The following is a 25,485-nucleotide window of genomic DNA, read 5'->3' on the forward strand; positions in this document are numbered from 1 at the left end:
TTTTATGTTAAGGTTTGGTCATCTGTTCATTGATGCTACCTTGCCTTGAGGGAAACAGTGACAGAGTGTGAAAGAAAGAAAAGTAACTGCACCCTGAATGGCAACTTGGCAAAAATCCATGTAGGTATTGTTTGATGCTTTTTGCTTTAATTTGTTAACTGGATGAAATTTGTATCTCAAACTGAAGTAGCCATTATATCATATATTACATACAATTGTTTTATATTTCAAACTACTGACAAATAGATTAAAAAAAAGAAGCAATAAGGAAATCTTAAAACAGCTTAATGTACGTATATTTTATCAAAAGATTAAAAAATATGAAATCACTTGGAATGTACAGCATAATGGATGCAAATTCCAAATCACAGGTAAGTTTAAATGTATGTTTGTAAACAATTTCATACCTGTAAATCTTGGAACAAGCTTCCTTTTTTAAAATGCCTATCAGCATGGGAAAGGCATCTCTCACCATGATGATGTACTGAAAATGGTCAACTGCAATATAAATACTTTCTCCAAGAAATTAGTGTGTGTACATTATGTGGACAAATCTTAAGCAAAAACATCCTGCAGTTTAATGAATTATACTGAGCTAAGCTCCTTCTCCATTGAGAGAAATACTTATCACAGAAGAAAGTCTTTTGTACTTCCTAAATTACAGAAACAATTTGTTTAACTAACCATCACGTTGGAAGTCTTCAAGTTCACATTCTCTTTACAAGTGATGCCACATATACCCAAACAGATATGATAAATGCTGGGTATGGCTTCAGGTAAAGAGCAAGAGCAAATTCAGCATCACATGCCTGAGTGAGGTGAACTCCAGTGCTGTGTACGGCTTCCACAACACTGGCCATAGTGCTGTAGCCTTGATGTACACACACTCCACACACCTGGAAAGTATGTTTACATGTTATGTGTATATATATACATGCATATTCATATTTTTACCCCATATTTGCAAGGTAGCATCAAGAACATATGATTGAGCTTAAGAGCAAAAAAATCCTCACTTGGCCCTCTTCTTTGTTCCTTCTTTTGGAAAGTAATACAGGAAGGGAGGATTTCGAGCCTCCTGCTCCTTACCCTCTAAGTTGCCTTTTACAACACAGGGGATACATAGCCACATCCACTGGAGGGGTGATAGGTTAAGACATGTGGTGATGTTTAGTGTCCTGCTAGTGCAGGTATCTGGTGTGAAATTTGTATATTATATGTTACGCTGAATTGGTGATTGCAATGTTGTAGAGCTGGGCAGTGCTCAGAACACAACTGACGTGTCATGTCAGATCCATGTATGTCTTGTGGACCAGAGTTTAAGAATGGTGTGGAGGGCAGTTGTTCAGTGTACACTAAATAATTTTTGTGCGTATATTTTTTGTCATATTTTTTGGGGAAAAGGGATCCATGAATAAACATTGCTGAAATGTGAACTTGGGATAAACATTCTGTTTATATGTACTTGGGCTTCGGTGGTTGGATATGGTGTGATTTAAGTAGGAATAGTTCAGTGCTACGTGGAAGGAATTGAATGCTGAACATATTGAAATGAGATTGTATTGGAAGCTTCATTTTGTGGTGCTGCATGTTTGTGGTTAGTAAGTAGCCTTTGAACACTGAAAACTTTGTTTTGTTTGGTGTGCAGTTTTGTTATATTTGTTTAATTAATGTTAATTTTTGATAAGGTAAATGACTAGGCAGTTGAAACCTAGTTTATGGTGTTGATAAACTTTTTGCAAAGGATACTAAGGGATTCTTTTCCCTGTACAAAGTTTGGTATCAGTAAATTTTCTTTGAGCATATACTTATGGCATTAGTGTTAACAGTGGTGTGGGGTGTATATGTCATGTACTATTTTATATGTATATATTTTATTCAAATATTCATAATTATTCAGTATGGGTTTTAGATATCTATATGGTTCATTTCAGTTATCTGCAGTTAATATCACTGACGTTTCCAAGAACAAGCTTTGCTAGTATCACATCTACTAAATACTTATATTATTGAAATTTCAGATAAATTTTTTGTGAAGGATAAGATTATTTTTCACTTTACTAAATCTGGCATCAATAACTTTTTGTAAGCATGTACTGTGTTTATGGCATTTGTGTTGACCGTGATGTTGGAAGTGAATGTCATGTGTGGATTTTCTTAGAAATTTTTATTTCAAATATTCATAATAATTTAGTAAGGGTTTTAGAAATGTATATGGTAGATCTCAGTTATGTACTATTGACCACTTAGATTTCCCCCAAAAATCAGCTTTCTACTCAACAGACATGTTATTGAAAGCTTCAGACTATTTTCATCATAAGTAGGATTACCATTTTAAGATTGGATCAGAGTAACATGTTTGCACCATACCTTGTGGGATGTCATAATGGTTGCTAACTGTGAGAGATCGGGAGATGTAACTTTGCCAGTAGCACGAGGTTCCTCCAATTCATGAACTAACTTTCGTAAGACTGAGATGGCATGTCTATTCCAAGGCGTTCTGCACACAAAATAAATAATTATACATCAACATATATCTAGGGATGGTAATGAGCACACACACACACACACACATACCTGCACATTAAGCTGTGTAACTCCAGAACCCCTTTTATGCAGCTGCACACTATGCAGGACTAGGGTAGGTTGGGGTTCTTTAGGATGGGAGGATCCTCAGTGATGCTGTATTCCTTTTTCTGTTCAGTGACTAGCAGGTGGAGTTTGGTAACACCTGTACATGGGCTCTTGTACAATGTAAAGGTGCTCCTATACATCCCAAGGTCTATCAACAGGGGCTCCTATACATCCCAAGGTCCCCATCAACTGGGGCCTGCACAACCACAGGTCCCCATCAACAGGGGCTCCTGTAGCCTCAAGGCTGTATGACGATCAGTAATATGGAAAGGAAGAGGTCCTTCGGGGAGAAAGTTTTTCAGCAAAACATTTAATCTGATAATACAACTTCGACAAAGGGGACTTTACACTCATGGCATAACCACCATTTAGCGGGGTCCAGTAATGCCATCACCTGTGTATATGAATATATATATGTGTGTGTGTATGAATAAATGTAAGGCTATTAAGTTTAGCAGTGGAGAGACAGGTTGGTTAGAGTGAGTATGAATGGAGAGAACCTACAGGAAGTGTTTGAGATATCTGGGAGTGGATATGGCTGTGAATGGAACCACAGGAGCTGAAGTGACCCATAGGGTGGGTGGGGTAGAAAGGTCCTGGGCACATTGAGGAATGTGTGAAAAGGTAAGTAACTGCCTTTGAAGTCAAAGACTGGTATGTTTGAGCTTCACCAATGCTGTAAAGATGTCAGGCATGGTCATACAACAAAAATGTAAAGAATAAGGTGAATGTGTTGGAAAAGAAATGTTTGAGGACAATCTGTGGTGAGGAGGGTTGATTGAATAAGAAATGACAGGTTGAGAGAGAGGTGTGTTAGTAAGAGGGGTAGAGATTGAGAGAGCTGAAGAGGGTGTGCTGAATGGTTTGGACATATGGAGAGGATGAGTGAGGAAAGGGTGACTACAAGGATATATACATGCCAGAAGTGGAAGGAACAAGTAAAAGGGAGAAAATAAGGGGAGATGGAAATATGGAGTGAAAGATGTTTTGAAAACCTGGGATGTCATCGACTTATGTTATTCCTGCTTACCGCTGAGTGCTTCGCCACTTCATGATTGCATCGCGCAGAGTTATCTCAAGTCTCTCCTTCAGTTGATTGATCTGAGTAGTGTCCACTGGAGGATATGTAAGTTCCTGAGGTTGGACACTTGGCAACCCTGGATCTGGCTGTGATCGAGAGAAGAAAGAACGCCATCCAGAGCCATGGACGTCAAAGTTAACTCGAGGAGGGTCATCGTATTTCTGAACATTGGCCCATATCTGGAAGACATTAAGTTTCAAGTCAGTAAAAGTAAGTTATAAGAAAAATATTCTGCTACATGCATTATTTCCTAGAAAACAAAATGCAAGAGCCCCAGGCATAATCCTCCTATATAATTTCAGAAAGCAAAGAACCTCTGCAAGTTCCCGTACTAAAAGATCAAAGGAAACACCTGCAAACATTTGCTAGAGAACTCTAGATAATTGATTGGCTTGCCATATGTGAAGCTGTTCCATTACCTAAAAATACATAGACAACAAGAAAATATTTAGTGCATACATTAGACCCTAGTTGGAGATATGTATTTGCTAGTGGAGGTCCAACACTGGACAATGAAGAATTTACATGAAGTAAGGACGCTGAACTGCTACAGGAAGAGAATTGCAACATTGGAAAAGCACAAGCTGAGGAACTATTAAATCTTTGAATTTTCTGTGTCTAAATGTCAATACTGAAAAGCTCTTTTGAATGAGAAGGGATATCTATCCTAGCCAACAAGAAAAATTTTCAGAAAAGATGTCAAGAAACAATTCTACATTAACAGTGGCAGTGAAACTGAAGTAAGGAAGAAGTGACTGATACGACTAAAAAGATTATAATCATTCAAACACAAGAAAAAATGAGGCTTTGATGGGGCTCAAAGAGTGTGAAACTGCCCCTAAAGACAAAAACATTAAATGAAAAAGGTGCATGCCCAATTGTGAGAATCACTCAAATTGTCATACGATAATCAACACTGACACTTGACCTACTCTTCTAATATCTTTGACCTCCTTGCTTTGGAGATTGTCACTCATTTGTTGTTGGTAATGTGGAGAAAAGTATCACTAAGAATGCACTACACTTAAACTTACATTTTCCTGGTTGACAAGCATGTAAACAGCACTGAGTGGACTGAAGGCATCTCTGGCACCAAAGCATTGAGCAGTCGAGGGGTTCCACACTAGCCATGTACCACTGTCCTCATAGGTCAGTACATAGCATGTGTCTCCTTCAGGTATTCCACTTCCTGGCACGTCCAAGACAAGAAAACAGGAAACATAAAAAGGGTTACGTGAAGTAAATGAACAAATATGTTTATTTATTCATGCTTGTTTCCCACTTCCCATCATCAAGAAGAACACATGCAAGACGTTCATTCCCCACACAACAAACTTAATGGCCTAAGAACACAAACTGAGATTAGATAAGGAGAAGAAAAAGAATTCCTAAGTATCATTTAAAACGATTTATCTGCTCCACCCTGAACTACACCTCAACTGCCTGGTCATCCACCCTGTCAACAATATATATTACAAAGCTGCAAATCACACAAAACAGAGCACTCAGAACAATTGCTGGCTGCATAGCGACCACAAATATCTACAATCTACATAAGCAAAATATCTTCCCAAATACAATCTCGCCTCAATATGCTCAGCACAGTTCTTTGTAACAGCACTAGAATGTTCTCATCCATTTAATTTGAAACCTGACTGAGCTTAAATACCAGTATTAACCAAAACACAGGACCTCAGTCTATACATCAAGAGGATTAAGCTAGATATAAAAAAATATTTATCATCAACACACCCAAAAGAAGAAAAGCAATCTTCCCTAAGTAAAGGAAGAAGTTGGTGAGCAAGACTGCGTGTTCCTCTTCATCTCCAGTCAACATGGTCAGAAACAGCTGAAAATGTAATCATATTGTGAAATCTTATTGTAAAGTAGTTCATGTTAGAAAAGAGAAAGGATGCATATCAACTGTAATAAATTTTTTACCTTTTGCATGCACGGGCTAAAAAGTATTTGTGAAACTTAGAGTCTAATAAGTGTAAATATCCATAAGGAACATCAAAAACATGCTATAAATATATATATCTGAAATCTTTCGTTAACAATAAACGTTGAATTCAAGAATCTTAGACATGTAAATATATACATGGAAGAACATTATAGAAGAAAAGAAATGGCTGAATCTGCATTAGTAGTACAAGTTTCAACAGACATGCTATACTTTCCATTATTGATCAAGAGCAACACAGAGATTTTGCTAAGCATCCTATATTAGCAGAAAAGACAAACTTGTGCATACCTCAGAATTAGCCCACATGTCGCAGACTCCAGGGAAGAGTGTCATGTCTGCAATGGATGGAATGAGTGAAACATACCAAGCAACACGTCGTGCTGTTTCCACTTGGTCTTCCACTGTGAGAGAGAATTAAGATACTGCTAACATTTTCAAATTCAAATAAGTTTTAATTTATGTCTGTTTGAAAGTTTGGATGAATGCCGTGTTTCTCTCTAACATTCAATTTTTTGGTTCTGAAAATTCATTATCATCACGTGCCAGCAACTGAGTGGTGAAAAGCAATGAGGTTTCAGGTGGGGTAGAGGGTGTGTGAACCTGGCATTTACTTTGAAAAATGTATATTATCATATTCTGAAAACAAAATTTCCACAAATTACAAGGGTACATGCCCCCAAATCCCTCTACCAAAGAGAACCTCAGGCTTCTTCACTTTTCCAATTTTCTTCTTTCATATATATTTAGGAGAAGCTGTATTTCTATGAAGTTGTTCGAGTAAAGAAAGAGTAGTACAACATCTTTAATATGACTGATCAGTCTTTTAACATTTCACAGTATTTTTCTCGTACAGCCATCCAGTATTACCATGCACTCTTTTCAACATTTATGAAAGTGACTGTAAACTATTTACAATTACAACTACACAAATCAAGTTACCAATTAATTCTTCTGGAGGCTTGAGTGGACGAATGAAACGATTAAGACAAACTAATTTCCCAGAAAGATCCAAAACATGGGTTCGGAATTTGCGGCGCACATAGCGAGAGGCAAGAGATGACACCCAATCTCGGGATGATGACAAGATCTCTTCTGGTTCGCTAGATTCAAACTGTGCCTAGTAAAGAAATAAAGCAAAGTTTACATTAGTCCTCAATCTCACCACAACCTTGCCATCTTCCATCATCTTTCATCAATCCTCCATCTTTACCAGTCTTTCCATCTTCACTCAGTCTTCCATCTTTCAACAACATTTCCTTATTCTATCCCAGAAAAACTGTACCCTCTCCATTGTTTGCTCAGTCCTGCACCTCCCTACAACTTAACATCATTTGTCCATCTTTGATATCCTTACAAATTTGCCCTCTCTAGTGTTCCATTCCCTCCACTCCCTTTAACCTCATCTCCTTTACTTACTGTTCATCTTCCCTTGCAACAATATTGACTACAATTGCCAATGACAATCCAGGAAATCATTTCTGTTCATGTATCACAGCAGGAACTTTTTTGTATCAGTTACAATGCCTAGTGTTAAAATCGAAATAAAATTACCACTTTCATCCAGCATTTGTGATAAGAGCATTTAATGTATAGATAAGTGACTGATAAACCTGTGTAATTACAAGAGGTAACTCATTGCTGATCTTAATTAGAGGACATACCTTGAGGGGTTCTGGGGGAGGTAGAGTAGGCTCCAGGGTGAGGTATATGGAGAGGTAAGTGGAGGATCGACTTGGTTCCCGTTGAGACTTTTGTATTCCTGCACTAACTCCTGAGGTAGTCTCATGCTTGTATCCTAGGAGTACCACTGGCTCCTCCAGGGAAAAGGTTCCTTCAATCTGTAAAATTGATGCAATGAGTATTTTAACACCTCTAATCTTTTACAAATTTGTTTCTCATTTTAATTAGTATGTGTTAATGCCATTTACAAGTTTATTAGTACAGAATACTATTCAAATTAATATGGGCAGTGACTAACCAAGTTGTAGTAGATGGGCAGAATATGGCAGTATGTGTGCAAGAAGGGTATGATGTGTGATTTATATTTATTTATTATACTTTGTCGGTCTCCCGCATTAGCGAGGACATATATATATATATATATTTGCATGTTGTAGAAGGCGACTAAAAGGGGAGGGAGTGGGGGAACTGGAAATCCTCCCCTCCTGTTTTACTTTTTCCAAAAGAAGGAACAGAGAAGGGGGCCAAGTGAGGATATGCCCTCTAAGGCTCAGTCCTCTGTTCTTAACGCTACCTCGCTAATGCGGGATTGGTGAATAACCATTTTGAGCCAGTGCATTGTAAATATTTAATCCTTAGCATGACACTTAGGCATCTACATCTTGGCACGTCACTGCTACTGCTTAGCCGATGACCCATTGTGTTATCATTCATTTTTGTTTTCCTTTGCTTTCCATTGAGTAATTGTTTAATCTTATGTCCAAATGCGAAAGGTGACTAATACTGTCATTTCATGAGTTTTCTAGGGAATTGCTGATGCAGCTTTTTCTTATAACTAGGCGTTGTTTGGAAGCAAGTGCTCAAAATACACTACAGGGAGAGCAGGAATACATGGAGGAAAATGTGTGCTGTAATACTGTTAGATATGGTACTGGAAAGATTGGTATGCATTTTCACTTGCAAGTTATCAGTACCAATATATGTAAAGAAGATTCTGCGTGAATCACACTCCTCAGATTACCTGCCAAGACGGTATGACACAGAAAGATGGTAAGAGCAACATCTGGATGTATACAAAATATTGAAATATGAATCTGTTATGCCTTCTTACTTCAACAAGTATAATTGGAAGTATTTTGATTTGTGGTTACAGATACAAGTGGACAGCCATACCTTGGCATTGGAATATATTGTTGAGAAGGGGATCTTGAGGGAGCCTAACCAACGTTTTTCTATACGGTGATGAACTGTTGAATCCCTCAGACGATCATCCTCCAGCAGATCATGAATGACTTCATCAAAAAGGTGTAGATAAACATTATCTGTTACTGTCTGCAGGCTTTCTGGTGTAAAGTTATCATTTGGAGCCCTGCGGATTGTTCATTGTTTTAGATAATGTAGAATTACAAAATTAGTAGTTGGATTACAAAATTAGTAGTTGGATTACAAAATTAGTAATGGGATATGAGGTTGTGAGATATTAGAATAAAAAGTGAAATACACAGTGGACAGATGAGATTAGAAGTACTGTGGAAGAGAAGAAAAGGGCATATGGTAGATTGCTAGAAAGGAATGTACCATTGAAATTAAAGCAAAGGAGAGGAGAATATGAGATGTGTAAATGGAAAGTTAAGGTGATAGAGGAAAGCAAAGACGGAGCATATGAAGATTTTAGAAGACAGTTGATTGAAAAGATCAGTGGTAATAAAAAGAATTTAAAGGAAGGAGGTGAAAAAGGAAAGAGGTGGATGTAAGAGTGGAAATGTTAATGTGAGAAGTAAGGAAAGGGAGTTGCTGAATCTAAAGGAGGAAGTGAAAGGAAGATGGAAATAGTATGCTAAAGAACTGATGTATGTAGGACAAGGTGAAGTAGCAGTTGTTACATGCATGGGTATGGAGGATGGAAGTAAAAGGCTTAAATTTTACAGAGCCCAGGAACACATTAATTATCAAATGAAGAAAAATCTGTAATGTGTGCTAGCACAGTAAGCATAGGTAAACTGTTGAATTCACAGTACTTACTTAAAGGGAAATGAAAGTTGTTGGTTCCAGGTAGGATTAGGTCCTTCAGCAATACTTGTACGCAACACAGACCTTTGGAAAGTTGCTTCAACAAAGGGGCGTACTAAACTGCATCCTTGCATGATATCAGATGAGTGACCTGGAAGCAATATTCATTTACATCTAACTTATTTTTTTACCATATCAAAACTGTACTATATATTACTCAACAGTCATGGTCACACAACGCAGTACATCCCAGTTGAATAGGAATAGTTGAAATGGAAGTGCATCCCTAAGGTTCCCTAATGCCAAAGAGTTAGGGAAAAGAAGGGATTATAATAAAGATCAACCTTGTAAACAAAACATTAAACAAACTGTGGTACAAAAGCTTATTCATATAGACCGCCAGTCATTATAAAAGGTGATAGCATTCATGGTAACACTAAAGCTTTAGTATGCATTATCTTTAACTGCAAGTTACCCATCAATAAGATTGATTTGCTCTTCCATTATAAACACCAACATAATTAAGAGAGAAATTGATGTAAGACACCACTTTACCTAATGACCATCATATCAAAAAATGACTAACGCGGGAGACAGCGATAAAGTATGATAAAGAAATAAATAAAATATCATTAATGACAGTGACAATTTTCAGTTAACTTTTAGGGTATATTTAGTTACTGACTATGTTTCTAGTTTAAATGCATATTGTTTGTTTCGTTAACGCTTTCATAGTACATAGGAAATTTTTACTGCAGTACCTTCAGGCTTACCCCGCATCCAGGTTTATTTATAATGAATTTTGTATCGTACATGTCCACAGTAAAAACCAGATGATTTGTAGCTTTAAACTGGTCATGCTATTGCTTTGGAAAAAAGCAGCTTAACTGATAGTGGTTCAAACTAAATTGTAGCTGGACTATACAACAAAAAAGTGTTTGGTTTGCACTTCATAAAGGTCAGTTAAAAAGGATGAAAATATTCTTAAACTTAGTTTTATGGGTCTATACAGCCTTTTAAAAGGGCATAGCTCAGGCATTTGCCTCTGTCATTTTTGTAAATAATGAAAACAAAAGGGGTAAGACTGTACATGATTAATTTGCATTGCACAAAAACGTGTCTATGCAAGCCTCACCCTGATCTACTGTAGAACTAAGAGGAGTGTCCTGACGTACTGGAACATGGAAGGCCCGAGCAATGTGCACAATAAGACGCACATTCTGATCTAAGACTAAACCACGTACTTGGCCCCTCTTCTTCCTCTCTGGCTTCAGTGGTCGACGTGCTTTGAATACTGAGAGCAGAGAATTTCCAATAGTCCTAAAAAATGTGCAAATTGTTGATATTAACAACAATGAAAAAGGTGATGGGACACAAAAATAAAAAAGGCAAATATTAATCTTATAAGTGAACAAAAAGATGCAAGACAAATGGCTGTATGAATATAATCTGCAACAGGGACATGCATTAATCCAAGTGTCTGCATATAATTAAAAATTACTCTGATTATATATGAAGATTTTGATTCATTGCAAAACTTCATAAGGACAAAAAAATAGGACACACATGATGCGCTTTGTTTCATATTGCATCTATCAGTCTGTCGTCATTATTTTCCTAATTTGTAGAGTCCCTTAAGAAAGGCCAATAAACAAAGTATTCATTAGGAACTAAATTTCCTAAACTTCAGGTCAGAAAGGAAACTTAGGTGATGATGTAGCAAAAGTGTACCAGCCAGTATCCAAAAGGAATGCTTGGAAAAGAGAAAAATATTAAACTCATTTCTCAGTCACATACCCAATGTCTGGTATGCTCTCCTCTCGTACTAAATCCTCTAACTTAAGTGCTGAGCTTGCTTGAGTGTAACGCTGTTGCATATGTCGGCGCAGAGAGGCAAGTAGCTTCTCAGCACGCTCCCATCGCTGATCGAGTCCCCACTCTGACTCTGTAGCCTGTGTTTGCTCTGTTCCAACAGCTATCTTATATTCATATTTCTGTAACAAAGACCAAAATCAACTATTATTAAAAAAATCTGATATGTGAGTTATATACTTAACATATGTGATAAAGGAATTGGGAAACCTACATCAGTGGAGTAATGAACCATAGTTCTAAAAATTAATTTTAAAGAATTTTCATGTAAGTATATGATCAATCCCAGGTTATGCAGAAATGTTTCTGAAAACAACAGACAGACTGAAATATGAGTAAGTAGTACTATCCCCTTTACGAAGAGAGACTGAGTAAGAGAGTATATATGTAAGAAGTGGAGAGGACAAGGAGAAGAGGGAGACCAAACTGGAGATGGAAGAGCAAAGTGAAAGATGCATTGAATGATACAGGCATTAACATGCACAAACATGTCAGACATGTAAAGGAAAAAGTGAACTGAAGTAATTTGGTATACATGATCCAGCATGTCATTAGGCTGAATTAAATTATATGAAGCAGACAGGGAACCCTGATTTCAGTGCATTATACGTGACAGCTAGAAAGTAGGTGTAAGCTAATGAGGGCATTTTTCATATGTTCCTGGCACTACCACCATAAGCAGAAACAGCAGTGAAGTATGAGAACAGGAAAATTAATATGATATTTCTGTACTTCAACAGAAAACAGCAACAGATACAATATTTTATCTTGGCCTATTTACCACAAGAATCAAATGGAGCCCAAAGTGATATAACAGTGACCATACTTTGTAATGTCTCACTACAGATTGGGAGTTAGTTATAAACCACAAAAACAAAACATCAAGAAAGTAGTTCCCATAATTCAACTTTGGGGTGCAGCCATTAATTCGAATAACTTTATCAATACAGGTCTCAATACTAAGCCATCTATTCCACATTACTGAAGTGAAGGAAGAAAAGCATGTAGTTTCATAATGTTATCACAGGATGCATCTTGAAGAGTCATCAGTGTTGTGTGGATCATTTGTCATTTGTGTAACTCATTTTCAGGTTTAATGAAAGAATACTCTAAATGAAAGCCAGAAAGGAATAGAGATAAGAAGAAACAAGATAAATATTTTTAAACACACAAAATACAAAACATGAACAGTCAGTTTTACAAAGCAGAATTGACTAACTTCTAAAGTCTTTCGTAAGACTTGTGACTCAATGGCTGGAATGAGTTTAAGTTCCTTAAATTCTGGTATATCAAGAGCTCTCAGCTGGAGCACCCGCAACCGTACATTAGCATCCAGATCAGCTTCAGTGCAAAAGTCTCCTTCATAGTGATCTATTTCAAAGTAATTGGTTGGCTTGGATTTCCCAGCAGAAGTTTTCTGAGAAAAGAAGAAATCAAAAGTAAGTACTTTTAGATTACTTATCTAATATGCCATACCACCCCTAAGGTTCGATGGACAATATAAATCTCTAAGACAATCGTTACATTTTCCATTTATGTACATCATTTCATGATAATTATACTTTTACCGTGAATTCCTATAGATGCAATCCTCTTTCTTCTCAAGTAATATTTCTAGAAGGGTCAGATCAGCTGAACTTAACCTTACAAAGCTGGTTAACACCTTTTCTTAATCTGAATGATATTCCTAGATTTGTAGAGCAGTGTATGCAATATGAACAACAGCCTCACACATACACACACACATCCATGCCTGAATGTATGAGGTAAAAAAATCCTTGCCTGGCTCTTTTTTTTCTTCAGTTTACTGTGTTAACAGGAGAGATGAGAGTTTTAAGTCACCTAATCATTACATAACATACCATTTAAAAAAAAGAATCTTAGCAATCTATCAAACCAGAACAGCTTAAATATTCTATGAACAAACTCAGAATATGTCAGATAACCTATGCTCACAGATACATGATGAGAGGGAGCGCTTGTTCTCATGCAAATGAATACACGAAAGAAAAAGGCTAAAACTTAATGCTCCTTTACAGTCTTACCTGTACACGGCTTAAGAGATCTGCATTGCTTGGGTCATTAGGATCAATACAAGCATTCTCAAGCCACTTTTTAACAACTGCTGGGTCAGCTCCAGGGACAAGCTTTGACTGTTGATCAGACAGAAATTTCAGTAAATGAAAAATGTTTTAAAATCCAACATTTAGTAATAATAAGTCCTTAGATCACTCTTCAGGCATACTTTAATGTTCTTCAGGTGTACTTTATTGATAGATTTTTGTTTATTTGATAACAATTGCTCCTGTCTTTGAGAAGTATGAGGAACAGATAAACAACAGCCTCATTTGCACACATCCACACTGGAACTTTCATGTATAACTATTTGTGAATATTTATCTTTCAAACTATGCCTGCTCCCTGTTCATTTATATTAAGAGCTACCTAATTCTAGCCATGCCATTCCATATTTTTTCTGACCTGTTAACTTCTTGAAATGTTCAGAGGATGTGGCATTCTAGTACCTGGCATAATGGGCAGTTAAGACTCTTAGGTGGGAAAGGAAGAAATAAGATTCTCCCCAATTATCTGTGCTAATATGTTAAATTCACATTACCTCATGATAAATAAGCGTCTTGATTTATTCACATGTTCAAAATACATTCTGTAACTTGCTAAGTTTAGACAGCTTAAGGCATAATCAGTACTTACATCAAATTCAAATTGTTTCTGGATATACACTCTTTACAGGTCAATATAGTTGACATCTATGAACTTACCAACAAGGTATAGGATGTATCAATGAAAATGAGAACTTAGTATAAATAATAATATCAAGCAGAAAGTTCATATACTTTTGAGCCATATTTCTTACACTATTAAACTCAAACAACCCTTTAATAATTGGTCTGACGATATAATATTTATTTTCTGAACCATTAATATTCCAAGCTTACTTTTGTAAGTAAATGGTTAGCATTGCTTGATGGGGGAGAACCCGCAGGTGCTAGAACTTCCCCCTGTTCTCCAAGGGCCCAACCCAAACGATAGCGGTTTATTCCAGAGGTAAATGATGATCCATATTCAGAGCCTGGAAGACCACACCCTACTCCTTCATGACTATGGTTCACAGCCTGATGAGAAATATTACCAATTAATTAAAAATTAATTTGTTGAAAAAAGTAGTTAAGCTGAGGTTGAATATGGAGACTCATAACCTTTATTGTCTCAACTTGTCTCTAAGTTTCACTAACTCATTAACATACACAAAATTAACAAAAAACAAAAGTCCATTACATGAATAACCATAGAAAGATTAATCTAGTGCTGCCATAAGTAGTAACTAACCTGATTACCACTGAATTCAATAACATCATATACATTTCGGAAGATATTTGTTCTTTTGGGCATTGGAAGGAACGCTGACGCCACGAGAGTTTGCCTCAGACTTGCTCCCTCTACAACTTCTAGTGTGATGCTTTGAGGCCACGATGATAAAGCCATTCGATATGTCTGGCCAATGTGGAGGGTGAAGTCATTCCCAAGATATGCTGAAGGTGTCTGAGTTACCAGTTTGTTATTGATGAGAACCTAGAACAAAGGTAGGCATCAATTTACATTTCCATGAACTTGAATAATGAAGACATACACAAAGCTGACAAGATGTAGCAAATTACAGATATTTCTGTCACTCTTGCCAAAGTGGTACATGAATCTCTAGATTAACAAAATTACTTCTTTCTTTTTCAATTTGCATACTAAGCTGATTCGAATAATATCCAAAAGCCTCCTCTATCTTTCCCTTTCCTACCATAAACTCTTTAATGCATCCCAGATCTTAGCTCCAGCTTCCACCAATGACTCATTTCTGTACCCATGGTTCCATATACTGCCTTATCCTTTCATAGGCACGCAAAACAATCCACTTCATTCAGGTCCTCCCTACTTAAGCTCACACTCGAACCATCCTGTCTCACTCTTCTCCTGCATGTGATTATTGTACTTTCTCCTCTTACACAAATCCTCAAACTTTGTCTCCAGCTTCTGGAGTTTCTCTCTGGAGTCTGCCACAAGTGCTGTGTCCATCTACAATTGACAATTTGCTCACTTTCCCCATCCCATCACCTCCAGCATACTGCAGCCCCAAACCTTACACCAAGACCCTTCACATTAACCTCCCTCACCACCCCATCAAAGATTAAACATTCAGGGTGACATGCTAATCTTCAAGAACATTCCTTCCCCCCCTTTCTACTGTCACACATGCCTTACCCACCTGGTGAAACCCTTCTGCATTTATCAGCTTTCCATGTATTCCACAGATTCAAAGCACCTTCCGTAGGGCATTCTTCAATCCTAACATAAACCTTCTTTAAATCAATAAGTGCCACACACAAGTCTTTCAAAGTACTTCTCCCTTACATTTTTCAAAGCAAACACATCATCCACACACCCTCCTCCTCTGGAACACCACTGCTTCTCTTCAGTAAGCTGTTATGTACACAACACCACTCTCTCTATCACCTCTCTTCCTTAAACCTTGCCCGGTATACTCAACAGACTAGGCTGTACTGTTCATATGTTAAAAGCCTCGACTAGCCCATCAACAACACACTCCATTCCTTGATAAATTCAACTGCTATCTCACCTGGTCCAAATGCTTTGTCACACTTTTCTGAAACACTAAGTAATAGATCATTAAGAGTATGAACATCACTAACTTTAGATAAACCAACAGCAAGAGAGAGAATGTCTCTTATAAAAGCAAGCTTCCCATTTCACTGGGTTTTGTCTAACAAATGAGAAGGCATAAATTTATCTAGGAAGTCGTAAGTGACAATGAATACCTCTGTTCACTCCATAGTGAATAATAACTACTGTTCAACTCTGTCTTGCAGCACGGTTAATTTTAATACAGTGTTATTGAATATAAAGAATTAATCAGTATGGTGGCCCTCAAAGATAATCTCTCCTAATATCTCAATAGTTTACTTACAAGGAGGAACAGATTATTTCTTACTTTAACCCAGACTCTGGTTTTTGCAGCAGCTTGTCTTCGCCGTTTTTCTGCCTCAGGGCAATGACTGGTTTCTGTTAATGATGAATTTGAGAGTTCCAGTTGTATGATTGGTTCTCCTGGTGGCCTTCGTGTGCGAGAGAACACTTCAAGAACTTCTAATTCCACCTGATGAAAATTTCATTTGGTATGATCTTCAAGATGCAAGTTACATGTCAATAGAGGTCAACATTTTCCATCTGTTTTATGCATTACTTTTTCATTTATTTTCATATTGCATAACACATCACAAGAAAGAATCACAAAACATTTTAACTATTATGACCATGACATTTGTTATCAAGAAAACACATGTGAATAAAAGAATCTTGATTATCTTCATAATACATTCTAAATAATTCATTCTAACTTCTACAGAAATACATCTGCAATCAAAGGACACTACTAATAAAACCAGTCAAAAACAATATCTAAATCATCCTAACAGAGAGGAAAAAAAGAAAATACAGGTTATAGAGTAATTTCCGCAAATAATTTCTGCACTGTACTGTCTAGCAAGCATAGTTTGAACATTCCTGGGATTTACGGACCAGCAGTGTGAACAAGAACCTTAAAGTGAATAATACACTAACGGTAAAATCCAATAAAAAAATGTAAAATTACTTTTACTAATTTTTTACAGTAGTCATATGCTTCTCTTCATTTGAATAAAAAGTGTATACAGTACTGCATCATGAGAGTATTATCTTCATTTCCTGCTCTGGAACAAGAAAATGAATGTGGATAATCTGATGTGAATGAACCATCTAATCACGTTTCTCTTAACTTACCTTATGCCTGTCAACTGGTTTGGGAGGCTGGGGCTTGGCTGCCTCTGGCTTTGATAGTATGGTCTCATCCTGAGTTGCTTGTAGAACAAAACTTTCCAGGTCCTCCCCTACAGCTGATTTCCTCCTTTGCTGCTGACGTTTCTTAGCCTCTTTCTGAATCACAAAAGCAGAAGATTCCCAGACATATATAAATGGCTGAGAATGTAACTTTCCACCCCACATAAGACTGTCTATTAAATTTGTTCATGAAAACAGTGCTTCAATCTTCTCTTCATTTGGAAATATGATTTTTTTTAAAATGTCAGACCAAATGTTATTGAAGGCCTGAAACAGTGACATTGGAAACTTGTGTCCATTTAAATATCCATAATTCCTTAAAGTAAGGATACCATAAAATAATCCTGTCACTACATTTGTCTCAAATCTTCATTCAGTTCATTATTGTGGTAAATTTCCTTGGCCAAACACTTGCCTCCTAAAACTACATCAAGTAATATATAATTTCATGTACATGCAACTCTCAGCTCATTTTATTCAAACCTTGAATCATTATTTGCAAAAAATAGCTTTATTCAACTACTTACCCTTTTCTTATGAGAAGCTTTCCACTCTGTTATCTCTTTTTCATACTTTTTCATCTTCTTCACATATTTCTCTTCATATTCTTCTAGTACTTCCTTTACATCCTCTTCTAATTCTTCTTTCCTCTTCTCCTCTTCATCTTCTTTATTCGTTTCCTCTTTTTTTATAATTAACTTCACTGAGGTGCTTTGATATTTATTCTTCTTTCTCAGATGTTTTATATTTTTCCAAATTTTAAGGATGTCAGTTAATAAAATTCTGTCCCGTTCAGCTTCAGTAATAAACTCTTCACGACATTCCCTGATCTCCTGATGATAAATCTCTATTCTACGTGTAGAGTCTATTTCCTCACTCACAGATTTGTACTGCTTTCTAGATGGAGGCCCAATTTGGCTAAGTTTTGCCAAAGACTGTCTAAGTATCTTGAAAATGAAATGTAGAGTACAGTAATCAATAACCATCACTATTTTCCTAAAGTGATTTCTATATTATTTATGTGAGAATGATAGAAAAGCATAATTAAAACCACTTTACTGATAAAACTGGTTTTCATAACAACATTTAACAGTTCCATCAGTCAAAAAATGTGTTAATCAAAAGATTCAAGAAGCAGTCTCATATTTCAAAGCAAGGACATTTACACAAAGTTACAGTGAAATTTAAAAAAAGATGTCAGTGTAGGGTTTTAATATTAGTGAAGGTGCACGGACAGAAGCTTTACAAGATTCATACAACAAAAAATTTATTGTGACATTTCTTGGTAAGTGAAAAATCAGAATCATTAATTAACAACTGATCATGACCATGATATAATAAACAAAGAAACAGAAAACTATCAAACACAGAACCTTCTATCTTTCCAATCTTTCACATAATTAGTAAAATACTAACAATATCCACTTTACCAATAACTTTTTCTGGAGAATTTTTGTAACACTGATTGTCATCCTTTCTGTGTATGTGCTGTATGCCTGAGTGAGCCGTGATGCCAAAACATGTTCTGGCGAGAAGAGTGGGTGATGGGTGAATGTTAGCTGGGACAACTCGACATCCAGAACTCCTCCATCATCTTGGCTTGAGGTGTTTAGACACTCACTTGGATGTGGCTGGTGAGAAATTTCATCATTTTTTCTCATTCATTAGAATCCACAGGTTTAAAAGAAGAAACAGAAAAGATATGAGGCACTGTTAAAGAAGCAGCTAATAAAGACTGAAGAAGTACTAAAAAGTGGCAATTGAGTGTACCAGTTACAGAGACATTTGCTGTGGCCACCCCCATGAGTGAGTTCCTGAAGGAGACAAGCATCAGAGATATAAGAAGATAGACAGAAGTACTGATGTGGTGTGATCAAATGAAGAAAATGGTAGGTGACAGTAATGACGAGTTTGTGAGACAAGTGGACATGGTTGACAGTGAAGGAGTAAATTCATGAAATGTATCAATTATCTGGAGACACATGACAACAAAGTTTTTAAGAGGGAGGTTTTACGTATGCCATCTTGTTTCGCAGCAGGACAAGGCACAAAAGATGATTTTTTTTTCACAAAATTTCATGATTGATTTGAAAACTTCAAAATGATTACAAAATGTATCATCATCTTATTTTCTGGCCATGGAAAGGCTGGCTAATATGGACTTAAGTTGCTTAAGTATATACCTCCATGCATAAAGTAAGAGATGATGCCAGTTTAGCCTGACAAGATCAAACTAGGGTCCTTTTGGGTTTGCATTATACAATTATCTTTCCAATATGGTCATCACACTAATTTCCATATTGATGTCAACTACAGCAAAGTCTGATGAATGACAGTTAGTTGACAGTTCATTATAATATCTGGGAAAATTTTTAAATACACCTGTGACTCATGTGATCCATAAGTAGCTTCACAGTAAAATCATTTTCAGCATAACACAAACCCACATGAAATCAGTTGACACTCAAATTAAGTCACCAGCTCAAGCATGCATCTTACAAAGTGCACAGCACTAAGGAAAAATAAAAAATCATAACTAAATACTCACTCGCACAAAGCCAGTCAGTGGCTTTTGCGGACCATCAGAATCATGGGGAAGGTAGTGATAAAACTGCTCACTTATGGGGTTGTCTAATCTCTCAAGAGATCCCGTCTCTGAGAACCAATGCCTACGAGGAGAATGAACAAAAACAAAACACTTTTAAAGTATTTATTCCACACAACATCTCCCTTAGCAATTATGAAAGCATATTTCAAGAGGCACAGGAACAAAATGTAAAAATTTCACAAAAATATAATTTATTTACACAGTAGAGATGCCACTCACAGCCAGGTGGTATGTTTACATTATGCATCTGCATCCATGCACACACACAGTTTCCTAACATTTCATATCTGATCCTGCCCTGCGACTACTTCCACATACTTCATTTATTCAGACAGCACACTATATTTTAACATCATCATCCACACACCTCACTATGTTAATCTCATCTCAAAAATGAAATACATGTTAAAGTATTCTTTCTTTTAGCAATAATACAAGCATTACAATTAGAATTATTACTTTTATATGATATGACTGAGTTAAACCAACCTGTTTCCTTGCTGAAGAAGTCTGTTTTCAATAATGTTGATGTTAGTTCGGGTAATGTAAGGCTTCTCTCCAATGTAAAGCCCTTCCTCCTCGAGGTTCCTTACCTCAGCATTTACATCAATCTTTTTGTGTATATCACCTGTAAACAATCACTTATTACCACTAAATTTTAAGGTAATTCTTGGTTGTATTCCCCATCTACAATATCTAATGACTCCATCTGCCTTTTTTCATGGTGTACAGATTCTCACACTGTTCCTGCTAGTGCTCTGCACACATCTGTGAAGTGAGCTGTAAACTTGTTTTCTAATTTAGCTTGGGAAAAAATACCTATGGCTTTCCCCAGTCATATTAGCTATAATCGCCTTGTTTATCAAAGAATGCCATTTTAACACAAAACAATTTTCAATGCCTAAGAATTACCTTAAAGGATAATGATGAATGTAAGAATATCTTGCAAAACTATGGCCCAACTTTATGAATGCCAAATGATCCATTCTCTCTCTATCATGAGACTTTTATGCAGACAAATTTCATTCCTATTCTGAAGTCTATAGCAAAATATTACTTGTATTGGAAGAAGCCATACTTACTGGGTAGAGCTGATGGTACAAAGAGTATTGCTTCATCATTGGCACATCTTTCATGGTAAGGCACATACTTGGCAGGAACAATGCGAGACACCAGCGGCAATTGAGGTCCTACCAGTGCTAACCTCTCACTCTCTTCATCTGTGTGCATGTAAGATATGCAGTTATACAATAGTGAACAACTGTAAAGTCACAAAATTGCATTAGGTGTTATTTCAAAGGTAGGTAAATGGCATAAAACATAGGTGGCTAGTAACTAACATTTTAGATGTCAGTAGTATGTAATTTTAATGTACCCAAAAGACTAAAAACAGTCCACTTCTTGCATACATAAACCATAACTTTTCTTTTGCATACATAAACCATAACTTTTCTTTTTAGAATGATCATTAAATTCAATTGGAAGCCTTGATAGGTTTCTGTCTGTGCATAGACTGACACCAGTCACAATTTAAGCCAACAGTAAATATGATAAAGCTGATTTACAGCACAATCACTATGGTTAAAAAACGAGCAGGCAGTTACTAAAGGAAAGGTTAAAAGAAAATCCAATAACCTGCTTATGACTACCCCTACATCTAACTGCAAAAGTAACCTGCTACATCAAAACACAAAAGTTATTTAAAAGGAGTCAAAAAAATTAATTATGAGGAGAATGGTGGGTGGGAAGACTGGTCCAGACAGATGACCCGAATCATATACTACAGAGAAAGCTCTTAAAGCTATCATTCTCAACGTCTTGAAGCAAAACATTTGGTTGACACCATCCATGAAATGGCAAGTCCGATACAAGTTATACAACAGTCTTTGTGGACAATTTTAATCTCCAAAAATAAGAGATTTTCTTCATACACACCTCAGGATCTGATGCGGAAGTAGTTGGCACGTATCTGTTGCTGTTGTGCATGCTTAAACATAGTTCATCTTATAAAATCTCATCATGTCTAGAATAAGTACTAAATTACTTAGAGGGAATTACTAATATTATTGTAAAATGGTGCATGAAATGGTACAAAACTCAAGTTTGGGTCAGTATCAGGAATTCAAAGACAAAAATAATTCAATGAAGCATTTATCTTTGGTAAAAATTATCCAGTCACATCAATACATGTAATTACAATATCCATACAAGTCATTTGATATACAAATCCACAGCAAAGAACTGCGACCCAAGAAAACAAAGCAATGAAGCATGACATGAAGGAAAACCTTTAGCTAACAGGGTCTTCATTACATGAATGTGCAGAAGCATAAATTCTATCTTGTACAGCTTGCATTAAAACAACAGCAATATCTACAAAATATGTGCTGTAGACATTTATGAAAAGTGATACAAACCCTCAACATCGCATTCTTCACTGCTCCTCCTGTCTCTGAATGACTTAGATGGGGACGTCGTAGGCTTTCCAGGAGAAGCTCCTGAGAAGAGGGAAAAATTAATCTCTCTGCATTGATGAAGTAGTAGTCTTATGATATTTTTACAAGCATTTCATGTTTGAAAAATGGAGGAAATGGAAGCACAAGCAATTTATTTTGTAATTTGTGTATTATAAATATGCAGCTCTAAAATCAGTGCAGTGACTTTTGAGGTTCCATACACAGTATGACATGCCTCTGGCAGTTAGATATGAGTGTGCTTTATAAGGTGTGGGAATTTTATCCTTTATATCCTGGTAGGTATAAAAAGCTGACTATGCAGAGAGTTCCAGAAGACTAGGCATTGCCCTGGCCACTTCCCAGATGCAGGAAGAATGAATGGTGACTCTGTAATACCTCAGACTGTGAGACTGGCTCATGCACAATGTCTACCATCACACTCCAGGTGCTCAAAGGGCTATTGTAACGAAGTCCTTGTATTATACAAATACAATGGCTATTTTATGAGAAATCGTACTGCTCTCCTCTTGGTTTCGTCTCCACATTAATCATCATCAGTATTGCTCTTGACTGTTTTTTCAAAGAAAGTAGGAGGGAGGTAAAGAGTAAGAGAACCTCACAGTGAGAAAATGGGACAACAAAGGAAGAAAATACTTTTATTGTAAATACTGAAAGAGGGAAAGCTAGATTAAGTTAGAATGTTATAACTAGTAAACCTGTATGCAATACTAGACCACTTTCACTTAAGATGGTTGTGATATAGGAGCATCACTAACACAAATCAATGGAAAATCATATTTGTTTAAATTGCCTTGGTAAAAAATGGTGAGAGTTCACAACCAACTATTTATCATACTACAAATACACAGGAAATGAAAGCAGATCAGCTCAAAAACTTTCAAGTATCTTTTAACTACCTGGAGGATGTTTTGGCGTTGTCTTTGTTTTCCGTTTGTCTAACGGTGTCAGAACTTGCTCTTCAGGCCAGATTCGTGTAAAAAAGTCTTGACTCTCTACTCGTGATGTTGCTACAGCCTAGAATTTAGAGCAATGGCTAGTATTTAAAATCTTGACTAATATACCTCTCAAAAATTAAAATAATTTTGGAGAAAGTGATTGCCTTAGGCATAGAGAATCAGATTAAAAAATGTCTGTATATATTCTCACATACTCCTGTCATGCTAAATAGATATTGTATAGTATGGGCTCTGAATTATGTAAGTATATTACTCTTCTTTGGTTTAGGAAATTTATTAGGTATATAAATGATAATCTCTGATGCCATTCTCAAGTTTTAATCATACACAAGGGTTGATGCTAATAAAGCACACTTTTATTTACTACACAACAGTAAACAAACCTATTTGGAGCTATTTCATCTTAAGTCCATATGATTCTTCTGAACATTTTAGATAAAATGAAAACAAATTTTAGAACTTCATTGAAGTATGTCAGAAAAAAGATTTGCCTAATCTCTCTCTTATATATTATATCCCAAGATTTTCAGTTACGTGAAAAGATTCATTGGTCGATGAAGTAAGACTAGCAAGTACCTCATCAAACCTTGTGAAGGGACGAGTGCTAAGCTTTGCTCTTAGTCGTCCTGGTTTCCTTCTTTCAGTGCCGCTGGTGCCTGCTACACCAAGTTGATTTAAGTTCTGTAAGCCAAGAAAAACGCAAAGTTTAGTTTAATTCATTGTGAAACAGAGAAATGGAAATAAAATATTTAATTTTTTGATTGAAACACAGCAACTGTGTTGAAAGCCACTAAACCTAGTGGTAAACTTGACTAGTAACAATGTGGCTTGTCAAGTACATTAATGCAAAATAAATGCCAATTTCAAAGATTTGAAAAGGCAAAGATCACTACAAAATGAAAGGAAAAGTATTACCATAATACTAACATGAAATACAACTTAATTATAATATATACTGAAAATCACATTACAGACACTGTACTTACCTCTTTCCCATCATGAGGTAGTGTCGTGGCTGGTACAAACCTAATAGCGCCATCATCTTCATCTTGACGTTCAATATCTTCTGATTTCATCTTCTCGTATGAACTTCGTCTGTATCATTTGCTTCAAAAACAAGCTGTCAATTGTTCAACAAATACCATGTTAGAAATTAGCTCTTCTCACAAGCTCGGCAGCAATACTACTCAATTTGGTTTTCATTATTCTGGAAGCAAAAGTATATATATATATATATATATAACTGATTGAGGACGTGGTTAATGAGTTTAAAATGAAGAAAAATACTAAGATAACAATATAGCTGTGAAAAGGGAGCTAAACCTACAGATCTTACAAGCATAATTGATTTAATAAAAATGTCGGTGCTATAAAAGCCTTCAAGAAGCATAGTTAAGGTCTTAGCTTCCTAAACCTATGTTCACAAATTTAAAACTGACTGACCATCACACACAATAGATCTTGAAGTGTAACTTCAATATCATGAAACATTTATTCCCTCCTTCATCAGTACTCGTCTGAACCATTCCAACCAAACTTACTCAATTCCTCATTTCTCTCCTCATCTTCCACTATCTCTTTTCCTCTAGCTTCTCCATCATTCCAGCTGCAGCTTTGCCTTGTCTTACTGTTATATGATGCGAGAAGGTGAGGTTTTCAAGCTCGTTGACCCCTCATTAACTTGCTGTAGTTAGGCTTGTTAAGCTGACGCTCTCTGTCATTCTCAAATGTTTGTTTGTAAACACCAGGAATGCTGAGAAAACGAGCCTATTAAAAAACTTTTCTTAATATCATTTTTATTATCACAACCTAGTTTCTTACTCATGTATGTCATGATCTTAAAAAACATAAAGTTAAAATTAGTATCATAGTTTGAAATTCATGTTTTTAAGTTTGTGAGGGGCTACGAGCGTTTGGAATATGTGATAACTATTTGTATACTATGGGAGAAAGATTCACCCTTGTGTTACATCGTCTCTTAACCTTATATAAATGCAATATGTCTTTACTCTTATGTTTGTTTATATATACACAAACACCACCGATTATATGAGTCAATAGTCAACAAGAAAAAGCTTAGTTTGGCCTCTTGTCATTGCCAACCTCATTCTTCTATGCCCCATTACTGGCACAGGTTGAGGGTATGTGCTCGAGGTGCCACTAATGGCACAGGTGGGCCTTTATGTAGTTAAATCTACTTCTTAGAGCTTTAAACATTATCATTCCCATACTTACTTAATGAGGAATTGCTTCAAAGTACTTTTCCTTTTAACTCCATAGCTTCATAGATATGTATG

General features: G+C 36.3%; 1 protein-coding gene across 2 annotated transcripts; it reads right to left on the reverse strand.

The window, feature by feature from the left end:
• Positions 1–288: 288 nt before the first annotated feature.
• Positions 289–24,921, reverse strand: Cc2d2a (Coiled-coil and C2 domain containing 2A). Of its 2 annotated transcripts, none has more exons than XM_071662075.1 (28): positions 24,730–24,921; positions 24,175–24,308; positions 23,765–23,869; positions 23,129–23,246; positions 22,173–22,253; positions 20,838–20,975; positions 20,245–20,383; positions 19,696–19,816; positions 18,578–18,778; positions 17,675–18,094; positions 17,091–17,243; positions 16,264–16,428; positions 14,592–14,834; positions 14,201–14,377; positions 13,289–13,396; positions 12,463–12,660; positions 11,169–11,365; positions 10,507–10,691; positions 9,384–9,522; positions 8,535–8,730; positions 7,343–7,519; positions 6,621–6,798; positions 5,970–6,082; positions 5,468–5,564; positions 4,750–4,904; positions 3,665–3,894; positions 2,371–2,500; positions 289–896 (listed from the first exon to the last, which is right to left on the reverse strand). In XM_071662075.1, the coding sequence occupies exons 2-28, from the start codon at positions 24,262–24,264 to the stop codon at positions 708–710; spliced, it is 4,443 nt and encodes a 1,480-aa protein (XP_071518176.1). In that variant the 5' UTR covers positions 24,265–24,308; positions 24,730–24,921; the 3' UTR covers positions 289–707. The 2 variants fall into 2 exon arrangements, with proteins under 2 accessions (XP_071518176.1, XP_071518177.1); XM_071662076.1 differs by having other exon boundaries at positions 24,175–24,395.
• Between the last annotated feature and the right edge of the window lie 564 nt (positions 24,922–25,485).

Source organism: Panulirus ornatus, chromosome 5 (assembly GCF_036320965.1).
Source record: "Panulirus ornatus isolate Po-2019 chromosome 5, ASM3632096v1, whole genome shotgun sequence".
Classification (NCBI taxonomy): Eukaryota; Metazoa; Arthropoda; class Malacostraca; order Decapoda; family Palinuridae; genus Panulirus; species Panulirus ornatus.